Below are 17490 nucleotides of genomic sequence, written 5' to 3'. Positions count from 1 at the left end.
GCCAGGCCGACCTTGGGCTTACTCCTCCACCCTTCTCCTGTAGTGGAGCGGAAGGAGTGGATGCAGGCCCTGCAGCAGGCCATGGCTGAGCAGCGTGCCCGGGCCCGGCTCTCTAGCGCTTATCTGCTGGGAGTTCCAGGCTCAGAGCAACCTGACCGCGCTGGCAGCCTGGAGCTTCGTGGCTTCAAGAATAAGCTGTATGTGGCCGTGGTCGGGGACAAAGTGCAGCTCTACAAGAATCTAGAGGTGCTAAGGGGTCACAGAACCTCTCCCCTGCCCATGCCCGCCTACCCTGCCCCAGGCTCACCTAGGACCTTAGCTCTGCCTTTTCTGTTCCCTCTTTTCCTGCACTGAGCCCAGCCCTTTGCCTGGATGTGTCCTCGCTTTCCCCAGTTCTGACCACTTCCCCCAAGCTCTGAGCATCACCCTCCAGTCCCTGCCCTGGCCCCTGCTCCCCCGCACCTCTGCTCATTGCTGTGTGGGCCCTGAACCTGCAGCCCCTTGCCCCACCCAGCTTCCCGTGTCCCCCGCTGTCTCCCTCCTGGGCACCCCCCCAGTCCCTGAGTTGCACTACCTTCCCTTCCTCTCCCCGTCCCAAGCCTCATGCCCTGCCCCTAAAGCCTTGCCCTCATCCCGTCCCACCCACCCTCCAGGAGTACCACCTGGGCATTGGCATCACCTTCATCGACATGAGCGTGGGCAACGTGAAGGAAGTGGACCGGCGCAGCTTCGACCTCACTACGCCCTACCGCATCTTCAGGTGACCCTCCATCCTCTTGGCTCACCGGCATCCTCACTCCTTCCTAATGTTTTCCTTTTGCTCAACGTGGGAGGCTGCCCCTTCCTGTGGGATTGGTTCCCTCACCTGCTCCGCCCTGCCCCACCTGTGGAGCCCCTCTCCCGTCACTTGCTAACTCACTCTGATCTCCCTTCCTCCTAAGAGGTCTCACTCTCCCCTGTGCCGCTTGGCCACTGCTGTCCTCCCCTGCCCGCCATGCTGCTCAGGGGTTGCCCATGCTGGCCTCCTGCACCCACTGCCCCTACGCCTGCACCACCCCTGGAGAGTGCTCTTGTCTCTCATGAGGCTGCTCCTCAGGCATTGTCTCTGGGCCACCAAGGCTCTGCCGTCTGGGTTTCCTCTAACCTTAGCTGTCCCTTGGTGTCTTTCTCTGTCCTCTGCCCTCTCCCTGGGCAGCCTTGCCCACTCCCAGGCCTTCAGCCACTACCTCTGATGTACTGAACTATGCCCGGGTTTGAATCCTGGGTCCATCACTGACTAGCTGTGTGACCTGGGAAATCACTTGGCCTCTGTGTGCCTCAGTTTCCTGGGGAAGTGTTTGTAATACTGGTAGTAACTGGTCAATAAACACTAGCATCACCCCCAACCCTCCCACTTCTCTGCTCTTAGCCCAGGTGTCTATCTCCAGCGGGATCTTTCTGCTGAGCTCTGTCCTGCATGTCTGACGGCTGTAGTCACCTCCCGCTTTCAGCTCTCTGTTCTTCCCAGGGGCCTGTCTCTCCAACCAAGAGGGAAGGACTCATGCTTTTCCTTTTTTTTTCTTTTTGAGACAGAGTTTTGCTCTGTTTCCCAGGCTGGAGTGCAATGGCACAATCTCGGCTCACTGCCACCTCTGCCTCCAGGTTCAAGTGATTCTCCTGCTTCGGCCTCCCCAAGTAGCCGCGATTAAAGGTGCACATCACCACGCTAATTTTTGTATTTTTAGTAGAGATCGGGTTTTGCCATGTTGGTCAAGCTGGTCTGGAACTCCTGACCTCAGGTGATCCACCCACCTCGGGCTCCCAAAGCGCTGGGATTACAGGGGTGAGCCACTGCACCTGGCCCGTGCCTTTCCTTTTTATCCCATCTGGTCCCATCCCTCTGCTGTCACCCTTCTGGCCCGGGCCTGGTGGACCCTTGGCCCCAGCACCTGCCTCCTCACTCTTAGGCCACCCGTGCCTGTCAGCCTCTTTATTCCAACTGCTTTGACTGCTGGGGGGCCTTATTTTTGAGAGATAAGTTTTTATTTGCTCATTTCTTGCATTTGAAGTTCTCTTTGATGACATCCTTGGCCTGAGATTCTTTGCCATAGACCTTAACTACCACACAGCTACAGCCCCACCTGACGGGCGTTCTCTGATTGTCAGTCTGAGAGGCCTGCCCGTTCTCGGGTTTCTTGTTGTCATCAACCCTAAAGAGGTAGACTTGGTGTTCTACACAAAGGGCCTCCTCCAGCTCGCATGCGTGACTCATTGCATTTGGGCGCAAGCACAGGAAGGTGAGCTTGGCGTCTTGGCTCCACCTTTGGCAGCTTTGCAAATTGCACATGCTAGGTTGTGGAGGAGGAGGTCTCCAGGACCTCCATAAGATGGCATTAACGGCCATCACACCTCCAGCAGCGATGCCTTCCTTGGTTGTGGCAATGGGTTATGGGTGGAGTAGACTCATGGTCACATGTGTGACTCGGTGGTGGCAGGGATAGAGCCAGAAGGGTCTTTTTAAAACTAAATTTTTTCAGGGACAGTCATCATTTATTGTTCAACCAGGGCCTCCCACCCTGAAGAGCAGGGCATGCTATGGCAGCCACAGGTGTCTGGGTATGCTGGGCCAATGGAGTGCTTTGTGGGGTGAGGCCATGGAGCATGTCACAGTTGGGGCTGGGATAGGAATGAGGATGGGGATGGTGGAGGAGTCTCTTAAAGACATCTCTCTACCTTCCCCTCCTTTCCACTTACACCCTCTGTGGATTCTCCATCGTCCTCAGGGTGCACTTTGACTTCCTCTGCCTGATGCAGGCCTGTCCTGTCTGTCTTCCAGCCTCTTCTCTGCCAGTCTGCCCTCCTGTCTCCTGGAATGCCCCCTGTGCCATCCTGCCCCTTTGCACACGGTGTTCCCTCTGTCTAGACTGCCCTTTCACCTCTTCACCTGGCTCAGCCCTTCTGATCTGTCAAACCTTAGCTCAGGCATCATTTTCTTCCCAGCAGCCTTCATTCCGCAGGCTGGGCAGAGCCCCCCACTGGGCTTCCCTGCCCCCATACGCTGTTGGGTTCCTGGTGTCCTTGCCTTTGTCCACACCTACTTTCCCTACCAGAATGGGATGCCTCACTCTTTTGCCTAAGCGCTCCCAACACCTTGTCCCCCACTTCATTCTGTGCCTCTTCGTGCTGCTCCCAAATCCCTCTGAGTCTATCCCCACCAACCTCCCCACCCCTGTGTCCCCAGCTTCTCTGCTGACTCAGAGCTAGAGAAGGAGCAGTGGCTGGAGGCCATGCAGGGAGCTGTCGCCGAGGCCCTGTCTACCTCAGAGGTGGCCGAGCGCATCTGGGCTGCAGCCCCCAACAGGTTCTGTGCTGACTGCGGGGCTCCCCAGCCTGACTGGGCCTCCATCAACCTCTGTGTCGTCATCTGCAAGCGCTGTGCAGGTGTGTGTGCTGGGGTTGGGGCACCAGGCAGAGGTGTGGCGGGGTTGGCCATTTGGGATGCCAGGTGTCCTATCTGGAGGAGGGCCTGGAGTGGAGACAGCAGTCAGAGAGCTGCTATTGATGAGGCTTCTCCTGCACACCAGGCCTTTCCCCTGTGATTAGCCTTGAGTCCTTACATTGCCAGGCGGGGGTTCAACTTCTCCCATCACAGGTGGGGACTCGGAGGCACAGGGAGAGGAAGTGGCTTATTCAGGGTCACCTGGCAAGTAAGTGAGCCCAGATTTGAGCCCAGGCTTGTTGGGGTCCGGTGTTCCTCTCATTACAGAAGAATAGGGGAGGCCAGGCAAGAGGAATTGGCAGGAACCCGGCAGGGCTTTGCATGCAGAGGGAGGAGCTGGTGTTTTGTCTGGAGGGCAACGGGAGGCAGGGACGTGGTCAGATTTGTGGGTCAGACTCTGGTTGGTGGGTGGAAACTGAGTTAGAGGGGCAAGTCTAGAGACCAGTGAGGAGACTGCCATAGGATCCAGGAGAGGGAGGAGGAGGAAGCCTGGCCTGGGGAAGCTGTGAGCATTTGAGGGCTATTGAGGATCTATGGTGGAAAACTCTCAATGACTGGATGATGAAGATGAAATGCAAGATGGTCGAGCCCAGGGTTCATTCATCTGCTCAATCAAGGCCACTCAGTCTGGCCACTGTGTGCCAGATGCTGGGGATTCTGTCCTCCTGGGAGCTGACATAGCACAGGCGGTGGCTGTGGGCTGCTGGAGGTGGGGATCCAGGTGGAGGAGCAAGTCTTGGGAAGTGTGCTGGGGAGGCCCTCTGTGAGGAGGTGACATGCCCGCTGAGATCTGAATGGCAAGAAGGAGTGGCCATGAGGACATGGGCGATGACAGTCTGGGTAGAAAGATGATGGAGGGGAAGCAGGAAAGGAGTTGTGATCTAATTCTGGGAGCCACTGGAGTGTGAAAGCAGGGATTAGAAGTCAGGGATTTGCATTTTAAAGAGATCACCTCTGGCAGGGCTGTGTTAAGAGTGGCCTGCAAGAGGCCAAGCATGGTTCCAGGGAGCCAGTTGCAGGGGGCTGGTACAGGAGCCCAGGCGAGGATTACAGGGCTCAGTCCTGCCCTGTGGGGAGCAAGAGAGCATGGCTGGATTCCAGAGCTGCCAGCAGGCCTACCCCCTGGCGCCTGCCTGTGGCCTGTCATCCCTGCCTGTCCCAGTGGACACTGGGGGTGGGTAAGTGATTCCGTGAAGGGGAGGGCACAGGTGATTCTGGGTCTGGCCCTGTGTCTACAGGGGAGCACCGTGGCCTGGGCGCTGGCGTCTCCAAGGTGCGGAGCCTGAAGATGGACAGGAAGGTGTGGACAGAAACACTTATCGAGGTGGGGATGCCCCTGCTTGCCACTGATACTTGGACTCTGCCCCATTCAACAGCTGTCTGGGTCTCCCAGCCCCCTCCCTATCTCAGTGGCCACAGCACCTTGGAGCTAGAAGAGATCCTTAATGATAATCTAGTGGGTGGGAATTTCGGAAAAGCAATTTTTGGCAAAGTCAGCAAACTGGCCAGTGAGCTAAGAATGTTTTTATAGTTTTAAAGCGTTATATTAAAAAAAAAAAAAAAAAAGGAAGAAAATGCAGCAGAGACTGTATGTGTTCTGTAAAACCTAAAATATTTACTGTTTGGCCCTTTAGAGAAAGAATTTGCTAACTCCTATTCTTATTTCACTTTCATCCATTGAATAGATGTGTAAACTGAGGTCCTGGGCAGGGCTGTAATCTGTCTGAGATTACCCTGTAAATGCACATTGACCACCACCCCTGCCTCTTTCCATCTCACTTCTGGCTGACCCAGGGCCTTCTCCCCTACCTTGCATACCCTCTCAGAGGCCCTCAGCCTTCATTTCATCTGAACTCACGTGCACCAGTGGGTATATGTATGTATGCTGCGTGTGCACACGCGTGTACATTTATGCCTCTGTACTGGAAACTCCCAGGTACCCATATGTGGTAGATACAGGGGAGAACCTACAATGGGAGGCTAGGCCCAGGCTGCAGACTCCAGAACACTTGGAGTGTCACATCCCTTTCTCACCTCCCCACAGTGTGTTTGGCACATAAGTGCTAAGGACTTTGCATATGTTAATTAACTGACTTTCAGAACAAGCCAGGAGTTAGGATTAGAATAACCAGTTTACAGCCTTGAAGCCTGGGGAGAGAAAATAACTTGCTGGAAGACACAGAGTGAATCTGTAGTGGCAGGCATTGTTATGCTTTGTTCTATGCTGTGACCCCAGCACCCCATACAGGACCTGACAAAGAGGCAAGGTGGGGGGGCCTAGGAAATGGCTGTGGAAGGAGGAGCCGGATGAAGGAAGGAACTGATTCCCGAATGCTGGATCCCTGCACTCACCCAGAATCCACCCCTATCCCTCTTGCCTAGAGAGGAATGTCAGGGACAGGAGAGGTTTCCAAAATCCCTGCCTACCCCATTGGCTGACAGGTTAGGCACCCACCCCCGGCTATCATAGTCTCAGGAATGCAGAGCTCTAGATGTGGAACTGGGTGGGGCAGCAGCAAGGCCCCTGGGACCAGGCGCAGGGCCTGAGGCGTCCACCTGTCAGGCTGCTGACCCCCTGTCCTGTCACTGAGCCTGAGACCTAGACTCAGAGCCCAGCTCTGGTGGCAGGAGCATCCCCAGCCGCCAGCAGGCCAGGCTGTCCTCACCTTCCCCATTGGGAAAGTGGGCAGATGGCCTGGCTCTCCCAGCCCCTTACCTAACAACCTCAGAAACCAAGTTTCTGCCCGGCACGGCCCCTGGCTGTCAGCTGGCCCGTCTGACCTCCTACAAACCCCTGCAGCTCTTCTTACAGCTGGGGAATGGCGCTGGGAACCGCTTCTGGGCAGCCAACGTGCCCCCCAGTGAGGCCCTGCAGCCCAGCAGCAGCCCCAGCACCCGGCGGTGCCACCTGGAGGCCAAGTACCGTGAGGGCAAGTACCGCTGCTACCACCCACTCTTTGGCAACCAGGAGGAGCTGGACAAGGTCAGGATACTGCAGCTCTGGGGCCCCTTGGGACCACCCTTGTCTTTCTGCTGCCCTGTTCCTTACACTGTCTTAACCCATCTCGTCTACCAGCTCAGGGAGATGCCTTGGCATATGGGGAAACTGATGTTTGGAGGGCAGAAGGGCCCTGCCTAAGCCATATGAAAAGTTCTGGCCGTGCAGGGAGGAGCCAGGCCTGACCCTTGGGCCAAGGCCACGTCCCCAGCATCTGTCTGTCTCTCTCCCGATTCCTCAGTCTCCTGCACCCCGTCCTGTTGCTTCTGAATCCTGCCAAAAGGAGTGAACTTGATGGGGATGCTATTTCCTGTCAGGCTCATGAAAAACAGCTGGGCTGCTCCAACCCACCCCCATCCACACCCAACTCAAGATGAGGCCCCGTATGGGCCCCAGGCCCTGACAGGGTGGGAGCCAAGTCTCAGGCCCTGATCTGGCTCCGCCTGAGCGGGAGGTGGCCAGCTCTGAGGCAGGGGTATGCCATTTGTGACCTCTGATTGGCCTTCAGCCCCTCCCCCAAACTGCCCCTCCCAGGCAGACTCAGTCCAGCTAGAAGCCCGCTGGGAGTCAGGCCTCCACCTCCCAGGGACCCAGGCGTCCTGCTCCCAGCCCAACCCAGTCCAGCCTGCAAGCCAGGAGGGCGGCAACTCCCATTGGTTGGGAGTGCTGGGCAGGCAGTGAGGAATTCAAATGTGGGAGGAATTAGCTACAAAGCACCCCCCGCCACCGCTCTTCCACAAGGCAGAAGGAGCTTGAGATCCTCTGGAGGCTCTGTGGCTGACTGGGCAGCTGTGTCCAGGCCGCCAGCAGGGGTGAGGCCCCGGGCAGCTGGGATCCCCTGGCCTCCGCTAGGCAGCCCCTGCTCGCCCCTCCTCCCCTTGGCGTCTCTCTTCCCTCTCCTTCCTTCCTTCCTTCCTGTTCTCTCTTTCAGTCTGAGGATGGACCACTCCAGGCCTGGGTGACTCCTTCCTCTTCTTTCCTCTCCTCCCCCATACCCTCTTTCCCTGTGGGTCCCCCACTCCTGCTTGGGCTGACCCTCCCTTGCCTCTTCCTAGGCCCTGTGTGCTGCAGTCACCACCACAGACCTGGCTGAGACTCAGGCGCTCCTGGGCTGTGGGGCCGGGATCAGCTGCTTCTCGGGGGACCCCGAGGCCCCCACGCCCCTGGCTCTTGCAGAGCAGGCGGGGCAGACACTGCAGATGGAATTCCTTCGGAACAATCGGACCACAGGTGAGCGTGGGGTGGGGGTCCACCAGGCTGTGCAGTGCCCAGTGGGGTTTGATTTACGTGCTGCTCTCAGGCCGTGATCGCAGCTCCTCAAGGGCCCTTGGTAAATTGTGTGTGAGCTGGGGTGTGCTTGGGTTTGCACGTCAGTGTGTATTTGTGCTGCGTATGCATGTTCCTCTGTGTCTCTGTCTCTGTGACTCTGTTGATGACTTCCCTGACTCGCAGTGTGGGTCCCTCAGGATGGCTGGCAGCTGTGCTGGTGTTTGTGCACCTCTGAACCCCTGCGTCTGTGTTTGTGGGGATGTTGAGAGCTTTGGAGTGAATGTGTGTGCAGAGTATGTTTGTGTTGCTGCGTGAGGGATGCTGTGTTACATTTCTCCATATGTGGGTCACCCACCATGGCAGCCCTGTCTACTGCCCTGCTTGGGTGGAGCTCAGTCCTGAACCTGGTTTGGGTACCATTGGCTCCCCCTTGGGGTGGATGAGGAGGGGTCAGTGCACTGAGCAGTGCAGCTCGTGGCCCAGGCCTCGCCTCTGGGGCCACATCCTAGGACTGAGGGTGGAGCTCAAGGCTGGGGCTCCGGGCTCAGGGCCATGGGTGGGCGGGGCACACTGGGCTGGAGAGAGCCCAGGTGTCCAGGGAGACACAGGAGACCACCCAACTGGCTTGGGCTTGGGGGCAGAACTTCCCCTCCCCCCCGCCATTGCTGACCATGGGGAGCAAAGCTGTAGTCAGGCTGCCACCTTGAGCTTCCTGCCATCTGGGAAAATCCTCTTTCCAGGGATTATTATTGAGTTTGCCCAATGCCCCCCTGATGCCAGTGTGCCTGGCCTGTGCTTACAACCTGGAGAGTGGGGTGGGCCAGGAGTCAGGGAAGCTTCCTGGAAGGGGCAGTGCTGGAACTGGGCCTTGGGAATGGAGTGAATTTCCACAAGTGCGGAGAGGTGGAGAAACAGCCTTGGCAAGACCCTGCAGATAGGAGGGGGAGCTTGAGGCTGCCAGTTAGGGAGCTGGGGCTGACGATTCGAAAGTGAGCCTGGATGCCCAGGCCAGGTGGGAGTGAGGTGGGGACACCCTCTTGGGTGGCCAGCATGACCTGCCATCCTTTCCCCACCTCCAAAGAGGTGCCTCGGCTGGACTCGATGAAGCCCCTGGAAAAGCACTACTCAGTTATCCTGCCGACCGTGAGCCACAGTGGCTTCCTCTACAAGACCGCCTCTGCCGGCAAGCTGCTGCAGGACCGCCGGGCCCGGGAAGGTGGGTGCCACCCCAGACCCTGCCCTGGCCCATGGTATCTGGGCATGGCTGCAGGGCTAGGGAAGCCAGGGCTGGCCAGACTGGTGGACCCATGAGGCAGCCAAGTGGACTCTGGCAGAGTCACCCTAGAGGGCTTCCTGGATATAGTTTGGGGTATGCAGAAGGTGCTTCCTAAATGATCCTGGTGGGAGTGGGGGTAGGGTATGGCGCTGCAGAGCAGGTCACTGCCAGAGTTTCTTTGGACTAAATGAACCTTTATTGAGCCCCTACTGGGTATGGGCTCTGCTGAGCATCTGGTAGTTAGAGCCTGTGACTGGTAGGGAGTTTGAGGACTGAACGGAAAGCCCTGTCCCTCTCTGATCTCAGCCTTCCATTCACTCCCCAAATCAGAAGAAAATCCATAAGAGCCCGCACAGTTGGCCACCACCCCCATTACCTCTCTGAACCACCCCCCTAATCACTCTGCTGGTCTCCTCACTGTTTCTTAGACATGTTGTCACCTACCAGGATCTTTGCCCGTGCTGTTCCCTCTGCCTGAAATGCTTTCCCCCAGGTATCTGCATGGCCAATCCCTCACTTTCCTCAGGTCTCTGTTTGAGTATCACTCCTGCAGAGATGTCATCTCTGACTACCTTATGCAAAATAGCACCCCCCATCTCTCCCTTTACTCTGCATTTCCTTTTCTTTTTTGAGATAGAGTTTCGCTCTTGTTGTCCAGGCTGGAGTGCAATGGCTCAATGTCGGCTCACCGCAACCTCTGTCTCCCGGGTTCAAGCGATTCTCCTGCCTCAGCCTCCCAAGTAGCTGGGATTACAGGCATGCGCCATCATGCCTGGCTAATTTAGTTAGTAGAGATGGGATTTCACCATGTTGGTCAGGCTGGTCTCAAACTCCCGACCTCAGGTGATCTGCCCGCCTCGGCCTCCCAAAGTGCTGGGATTACAGGCGTGAGTCACCGCGCCCGGCTACCCTGCATTTTCTTCACGTCACTTACCTGGTACTCATTTGTCCATTAATGTACTTATCTATAGATTCTCTGTACCCCACTGGGACATAAACTCCTTTTGGCCACCACTGCCTGTAGCCCTCAGATCCTAGAACAGTGGCTAGCACACAGTGGGCACTTGGCAAATATCTGCAGAATGAAGGATGACTCAGGCAGAGCTGGTGCTCCTGGAGGGAGCCCATCCACAGGGTCAGACCTGAGGAAACATTGACCTCAGAGAGCAAATGTCAGGCCCTCACAGACAGGATGAGAGGCAGAGTCTGCTGTGGGAACATTGTGAGGTCATTGCTGACAACATCCCTCCGCACCTCCTGCGTGCTCTCCTATAGGGATGAAGCCCTTCGACTCCCAAAGAGATTTCTTTGGAACTCCATGCTGTTCACAACCTCATTGCCCCAGGTCTGCCTCCCTCTGCCTGATAATGTCATTTATGTAACAACTGCCTGAGTCATCCTTTTTGCCCTGGATGCCAGGAAGCTCTGAGCCACTGTAAAGCTCAGTGCTGTGAACTGTATAAGCCTGCATGGCCATGACAACCTATCCTTTCCATTACCTTTCCTGGTCCAGATTCTCCTTTCTATTTCTTTTGTGGGACCTTGTCAGTCTCTCAAAGCCATTATAGCAGGAGGCAGAGTAGAGAGTGATGGGTGCTTCTAGAAAAGGAGATTGGGGCATAGAAGTTTTCCTGTGACATTCAGGTGGTGGGTGGAGGGGACAGGGTTTGCAAAAGCTGGGAGTGGTGGGTGGGGATATGTGTGTCCAGGAGTGACAGAGAGGCAGCTGGAGAGACAGGCAGGGGTAGACCTGGCAGGGCCTTGAATGGCAGGCTGAGGGGTGCAGAGTCTGTCCTGAAGACCATGGAATGGTTTTGGTTAGAGGAAGGATGTGGTCTGATTTTAGCTAGATCACTCTGGGATTTTGGAAGGGGCTGCCTTAGAGGCCTGGGGGAGAGGATGACTTGTGGGCTGGCTGGCATGGTGGAGATGCAGAGAGGTGGATGGATTTGGGAGAAACTTGAGAGAATGAAGAGCACATGGGTCAGATGGGAGTGGGAGCCTTGGGAGGATGCAGAGGTGGTTTTCAGGTGGTGGGGGGCTCCCTGATGGCTCCCCTGCCCAAATTCTCCCCAGAGTTCAGCCGGCGCTGGTGTGTCCTTAGTGACGGGGTCCTGAGCTACTATGAGAATGAGCGGGCAGTGACCCCCAACGGAGAGATTCGGGCCAGCGAGATTGTGTGCCTGGCAGTGCCCCTTCCCGATACCCATGGGTGAGCACCCCTGGGCAAATCAGACTGTGGTTGCTATAAGGTACAGTCCCCCACTGGGGAGACAGGGAAATAGGCCCAGAGAAGGGGAGGACCTCCCCAGGGTCACACAGCAAACGGAGGCTGCATAAGGGCCGACCCCGGTCTTTTGAGGCCTCAGCCCAAGACTTTTCCACCACCTCTTAGGGGACCGAGTAAGGACAAGCGCCAAGGCAGTGTGGAGGGGGCAGAGGATGGCGGTTGATGGTGCAGGTTGGGGGTGGGCCAGTGCTGGATGAGGTGGGCCTGAGTCCTGGCCTGTGTATTTGCAGCTTTGAGCACACCTTTGAGGTGTACACAGAGGGAGAACGGCTGTACCTGTTTGGGCTGGAGAGCATGGAGCAGGCTCATGAGTGGGTCAAGTGTATTGCTAAGGTGGGCCTGGGGTAGCAGGGCGGGTGTAAGGGTGTCTGACGGGGGAAGGTGGGGCCTCCTGACCAATCCCATGTATCCCAGCTCCCCCATCTAGAGAGCAGCAGCTAGATGGAGGGCAGCAGACATGGAGCAGGCCTGTCCCACCAAGGGCCTACTGTAATCTGCAGCCCTCTGCAGGGTTGGTCAGACCTGTCTTAGCTCTGCAGAAGAAGGGCTGTGGCCTTGTACTCCACGGGTGCTCAATAAGTGAATGACAGTCAGAGCCATCTTAGGATGGACAGTGCCGCCTCCAGGGGAGTGTGCTCCTTGTTCCTGGAGGCAAGCAAGCAGAGGCTGGAGGGAAGAGGCAGGGAGGCCACGGGGAGAGCTCTGCCTCGGGGACTAGAGCCAGGTGCCTGTGGGGTCCCCTGTGCTGTAAGAGCCTGTGACTTTTTATCATTCACTTGTCCATTGATCAGCTGTCTTGTGCGCCTCTTGAGAGTCAGCCCGCAGAGACCTGGGGACCCAGATGAACCAGGCTTAGTCCTAGCTCTTCAGTAGCTCCCATGTGGGTGTGGAAGACAGCTCCCCTGCGGGTGGGGTTCAGGCGGCAGCAACAGTGTAACCAGTGCCACAACAGAGGGCAAGAATGCTTTGGTGCTGTAGGGGCCCAGAGAAGGGCCCTCCAGAAAGTGTCTGGGAAGGCTTTCCAGAGGTGGGCACATCTAAGTGGGTATGAAGTGGGACATGGTACCCAAGTTCCATCTGTGGGCTTGGTTCTGCCTTGGGGAAGAGAAGGCCGCTGGGTGGGAAGAGGGCACCTGCCTGTAAGCCAAGAAGCTGGGGCATTGGGGCAGGCAGTGCTGTTGGCTGATGCTGTCTCGCCCGGCTGCCTCTCTGCCAGGCATTCGTGCCTCCCCTGGCTGAGGATCTGCTGGCCCGGGATTTTGAGCGGCTCGGACGCCTACCCTACAAAGCTGGCCTGAGCCTACAGCGGGCCCAGGAGGGCTGGTTCTCTCTCAGTGGCTCGGAGCTCCGCGCTGTCTTCCCGGAGGGGCCCTGTGAAGAGCCGCTGCAACTACGGAAACTGCAGGAGCTTTGTGCGTGGACCAGACCCGGGCCCCCAGCCTCCAGGGCACCCTATCCTGGGCTCCCAGGCCCCCAGCCCTTGCCTGGAAGTCTGAGCTCTGCCTGGCTTGGCCAGAGCTGCCATCCTGCCCTCTCATGTCCTTGGAGTGCATCTCAGCTACCCCATACATTGGCGGGCGGGTCCTAAGGATATGTGTGCGCTCAGAGAGGGAGGGAGCAGGTTGGGGATCAGGAACAAGACCTGGGCCTCACCTTGACTAACCCCTCCACAGCCATCCAGGGGGACAGTGAGAACCAGGTGCTGGTGCTGGTGGAGCGAAGGAGGTGAGCCACGGCCTCCCTGAGGGGCTCTGAGAAGCCTGGAGCCGTCTGATGGGCCTGGGGACAGGGTGGGATAGGTGTAGGCCCCTCAGTGACTGACTGTCCCTGGTCCAGGACACTGTACATACAGGGCGAGCGGCGGCTGGACTTCATGGGTTGGCTGGGGGCCATCCAGAAAGCAGCCGCCAGCATGGGGGACACGCTGTCGGAGCAGCAGCTTGGGGACTCGGATATCCCGGTGATCGTGTACCGCTGTGTGGACTACATCACGCAGTGCGGTGAGCCCTGCCCCTGGGGTGCCGGCCCCGCCCCCTCCCAGAGAGCCGCCTCCCGTCCCAGAGCTGCGTGGCCCCGCCCCATGACGCAATGCCTCAGGCCCCAAACGCTTGGCCCCGCCCCTCCCTAGGCCTGACCTCCGAGGGCATCTACCGCAAGTGTGGGCAGACATCGAAGACGCAGCGGCTGCTGGAGAGCCTGCGGCAGGATGCGCGCTCTGTGCACCTCAAGGAGGGCGAGCAGCACGTGGATGATGTTTCCTCGGCGCTCAAGCGCTTCCTGCGCGACCTGCCCGATGGGCTCTTCACTCGTGCCCAGCGCCTAGCCTGGCTGGAGGCCTCAGGTGGGCCCTGCAGCCCGTGCCCAGCCTCCTCCACCCATCCCTCCGGACTCCTCCACCCTTCCCTTCTGGCACTTGCACTAGACTCACCCTAACCGAACGGCTCCAGTTGCCCGCCTCTGCTTGTCATTCCCATCGCCACTCCATACGGAGCCCGGGGCCCTGGAAGACCCAGAGTTCCTTACCCTGGTTGAGTGCCTGGCCTGCATTGACTTGGAGGGCACAGGGACTACTGTCACCCACCATGAGAAGCAGGACAGCCCGGGCGGGGTGAGGAGATGATAGTTACAGGGGGTTTCTGACCTGATTTTTCTTTCCCACCCAGAGATTGAGGATGAGGAGGAGAAGGTCTCCAGGTACCGAGAGCTCCTGGTGCGGCTGCCACCTGTCAACCGGGCCACAGTGAAGGCCCTTATCAGCCACCTGTACTGGTGAGGGAGGATACCATTGTGAGACTCTGGGGGGATGGGGTGAAGGTTCTTCTACCCGCCCCCCCGCCTGACTGCCCTCCCCTGGGAGCCAGCTGGGCTTCTGCACCAAGTGCTGACTGTGATCTGCCCTAACATTGGACATTTGTAGAGCAGGGGTCCCCAGCCCCCAGGCCACAGACCAGTACAGGTTTGTGGCCTGTCAGGAACCAGGCTGCACAGCAGGAGGTGAGTGGTGGGTGAACAGGCGTTACTGCCTGAGCTCTGCCTCCCGTCAGATCAGCCGCAACGTTAGATTCTCAAAGGATCGGAACTCTATTGTGAACTTGCACATCGGAGGTGGCGCACTCCTTATAAGAATCTAATGCCTCTGAAACCATCCCCTGCCCCCACCATCCTGTCCTTGGAAAAATTGTCTTCCATGAAACCAATCCCTGGTGCCAGAACTGTTGGGGCCACTGTTATAGAGGATTTTTCCACTTGGGACCAGGTTACCTTGGCTGGATCTCCCAGCTTCCCAGTCCTACTCCTACCAGGACCCAAGATATGGCCAGAAAAACTGTTCCTACCCCATTAAATAGTGGTCCCCTCTGATCAGACCAGTCTTGGACCTGTCAGAAATTAACAGGGAGAGATGGGAAGCTCTGGCCTGACTCCTCACTCAAGGCCCTCCTCCGCCTCTCTCCAGTGTCCAGTGCTTCTCAGACACGAACCAGATGAACGTGCACAACCTGGCAATTGTGTTTGGGCCCACGCTCTTCCAGACAGATGGGCAGGACTACAAGGCTGGCCGTGTGGTGGAAGACCTCATTAACCACTATGTGGTGGTGTTTAGTGTGCGTCCCTGGTCAGTGGGCAGTGGAGGGCAGGGATGAGCCTTCCAGATGGTGGTGACCACCTGTCCTTGCCCCTCGCCCCTTCCCAGGTGGATGAGGAAGAGCTCAGGAAGCAGCGGGAGGAGATCACTGCCATTGTGAAGATGCGTGTGGCTGGCACTGCCAGTGGGACCCAGGTGAAGTCTGGAGCCTGGGGGGCTTGGGCCTACCACCTGCGCCCATTTTCTAGGCCCCCAGCTGAGCCCTGTCTCCCTGCAGCATGCTGGTGACTTCATCTGCACAGTGTATCTGGAGGAGAAGAAGGCAGAGACCGAGCAGCATGTCAAGGTAGGTGCTGGGACCTAGAAGCCAAGGGGCCAGAGAGTCAGGCTGGGCCAGGCACAGGCTCAGATGGCCAGGGGAGCAGTGCTTCCATCCCAAGGAGAGGACCAGTTTGGGACCTGTATCTGGCTGGTGCTGGGGCCTGCTCCTAAGAACTACTCAGAAATACCCCTCTGTATCCCAGGACTCAAGAAGGGCCTGAGAAGGATGGGCTCAGGCTCTGAATCACGTAGCAAGGTTATGGTAGAGCAGGGGCCAGGCACAGGTAGGCTAATCTTCTCCTTGGTCCTTGCAGATCCCAGCATCCATGACTGCTGAGGAGCTCACCCTGGAGATCCTGGATCGCCGGAATGTAGGCATCAGGGAGAAGGATTATTGGACCTGCTTTGAGGTTAACGAGAGGGAGGAGGCAGGTGGGTGACCCTGGGCTTGTGCAGGGTGTGGTATGGCTTGTCTCAGCTGTAGCCCCAGTCTGTCCTCCCCTACCCTGCGCATGAGGATGGGTGGTGAAAAGGACTTTGGTGACGTGTTGCTGTCACACTGATCTCTGTGACGGTGGTGATAGGGTGCTGGCAGGGATTGAGGTTATGCCTGTCATGTGGCTGATAGAAGGGACAGTGAAGGGGTAGATGGTGTTGACTGTGATGGTGCTTTCTTAGGTGTCAGTGACAATGGTGATGGTTGAGGGGAGAAAGGTAATTTATGGTAAAGGTGATCTTGATGGCAGTGGAGGATGAGGCTGTATGTGTTCATTTGTTTTACTGTCTTTGTTGAGTGCCAGGCAGTGGGCTGGGGAGCCACACACATAGTCCCTATCCTCGTTGGGGTTAGTCTGGTAGGGGATGGAGGCATTAGTCTAATGATCACACCAATAAATATTCAACTACAGCTGCATTAACTGCTGTGGAGGAAAGACCCATGGCATCACCAGATCTTTCCCGAGCCAGGATGGGAAAGAAGAGTAGGGGTTATTTGGTGAAGAAGGCAAAAGCCCTGTGGTGGGCAGAGGCACAGCCCTTTCAAGGAGACGAGGGCAGTGAGGGGATGGTGACATGGGTGGGGCTGGAGATCAAGGCAGAGGCAGCCACGCAGGGCCTAGCAGCAATGCAAGACCATCGGAGGGTTAGTGAGTAAGAGTTTAAGAAGATTGCTACTCGCTGCTGGGTGGGGAGAGGGAAATTAGAGCACACTTTGAAGGCCATGGTTTAGTCTGAGGAGAAGGCAGTAATGTGGGCTGGGGTGGCAGCAGTGGAGATGGACAGAGCAGAGAGATTTGACATGCGGATCAGGAGAGGGAGGAGAGGTTTGTTTCTGGATGGAGCAGCCTGGTGGGTGGTGGTGGTGGTGTTTCCCCGATGGGGGCCACGGGGAGGGCAGGAAGGGAGGCAGGGGGTGGAGATCACAGGCATGGTTTTGCACATGTTGAATTGGAGCAGCTTTGGTCACAGCCAGGTGTGTCAAGCCTGAAGCTTGGTCATGGGAAGGGCGGTCGTGATGGTAGTGTTTTGTGTCGTGGCACTTGCAGATGGTTGGAGTGGACCGGGGATGTGTAGGTGATATGTGCCCATCTGCCAGCCCTTGGTGGTATCGGGCCATATGGTCCCAGTGACGGTAGGTGTGACCTCTCCCCAGAGCGCCCCCTGCACTTTGCGGAGAAGGTGCTGCCCATCTTGCACGGGCTGGGCACGGACAGCCACCTGGTGGTGAAGAAGCACCAGGCCATGGAGGCCATGCTGCTGTACCTGGGTAGGTGGTGCCTGCAGGGTGGCCAGGCTCCGGGCATTCCCCTCTTCCAGAGCCAGGGTGGGACCTGGCGGTGCCAGGTAGGAGCAGCTCAGGCAGAGGGCACCAGGTGGGTGGGCCTCTGTGGAGAGGCTGGGGCAGGATGGGGCAGCTTCCTTCGTCCTGGGACCCAGCCCCAGCTGGGTTGGTGCAGCCTGTACCCACTCCAGTCCCCCCCCAGCCAGCCGTGTCAGTGACACCAAGCATGGCATGATGAAGTTCCGTGAGGACCGCAGCCTCCTGGGCCTGGGCCTGCCCTCAGGTGGCTTCCACGATCGCTACTTCATCCTCAACAGCAGCTGCCTGCGGCTCTACAAGGAGGTCCGGGTAAGTGGCCCCACTGGGTTCGGCCTCAGGTTGTGCACCTGTACCCCTGAATGTGCTCAGAGATTCCCCTTGGTCTGCAAGTAGAAATATTCCTGTTGCAGGCTCTCAGGATAGCACAGCAGTGGGGGAGAACTGTAGACTCTCAAG

The 17490-nt window shown here is 57.6% G+C and overlaps 1 protein-coding gene across 16 annotated transcripts in view; it reads left to right on the top strand.

The window, feature by feature from the left end:
- The window catches only part of ARAP1 (ArfGAP with RhoGAP domain, ankyrin repeat and PH domain 1), a 66828-nt gene that overhangs the window by 41103 nt on the left and 8235 nt on the right, over positions 1-17490 (top strand). For 13 of the 16 annotated variants that reach the window (XM_074014630.1, XM_045370256.2, XM_045370254.2 and 10 more), the window contains 20 exons: positions 44-246; positions 654-760; positions 3221-3420; positions 4717-4802; positions 6279-6461; positions 7532-7706; positions 8827-8961; positions 11098-11233; positions 11542-11644; positions 12528-12723; positions 12985-13036; positions 13148-13311; positions 13440-13652; positions 13975-14080; positions 14766-14913; positions 15003-15089; positions 15172-15240; positions 15530-15647; positions 16867-16980; positions 17198-17343. In XM_074014630.1, coding sequence (XP_073870731.1) covers positions 44-246; positions 654-760; positions 3221-3420; positions 4717-4802; positions 6279-6461; positions 7532-7706; positions 8827-8961; positions 11098-11233; positions 11542-11644; positions 12528-12723; positions 12985-13036; positions 13148-13311; positions 13440-13652; positions 13975-14080; positions 14766-14913; positions 15003-15089; positions 15172-15240; positions 15530-15647; positions 16867-16980; positions 17198-17343 — 2741 coding nt within the window. Of the gene's footprint in view, positions 1-43; positions 247-653; positions 761-3220; positions 3421-4716; positions 4803-6278; positions 6462-7214; positions 7289-7531; positions 7707-8826; positions 8962-11097; positions 11234-11541; positions 11645-12527; positions 12724-12984; positions 13037-13147; positions 13312-13439; positions 13653-13974; positions 14081-14765; positions 14914-15002; positions 15090-15171; positions 15241-15529; positions 15648-16759; positions 16981-17197; positions 17344-17490 lie in introns of those variants that run through there. The other 3 variants (XR_012423473.1, XR_012423474.1, XM_074014633.1) reach the window with 2 other exon arrangements.

The sequence above is a fragment of the Macaca fascicularis genome, chromosome 14, assembly GCF_037993035.2.
Source record: "Macaca fascicularis isolate 582-1 chromosome 14, T2T-MFA8v1.1".
In the NCBI taxonomy this organism is placed as follows: Eukaryota; Metazoa; Chordata; class Mammalia; order Primates; family Cercopithecidae; genus Macaca; species Macaca fascicularis.
Note: the sequence above shows the minus strand (reverse complement) of the source record. Positions and strands in the feature narration are given on the sequence as shown.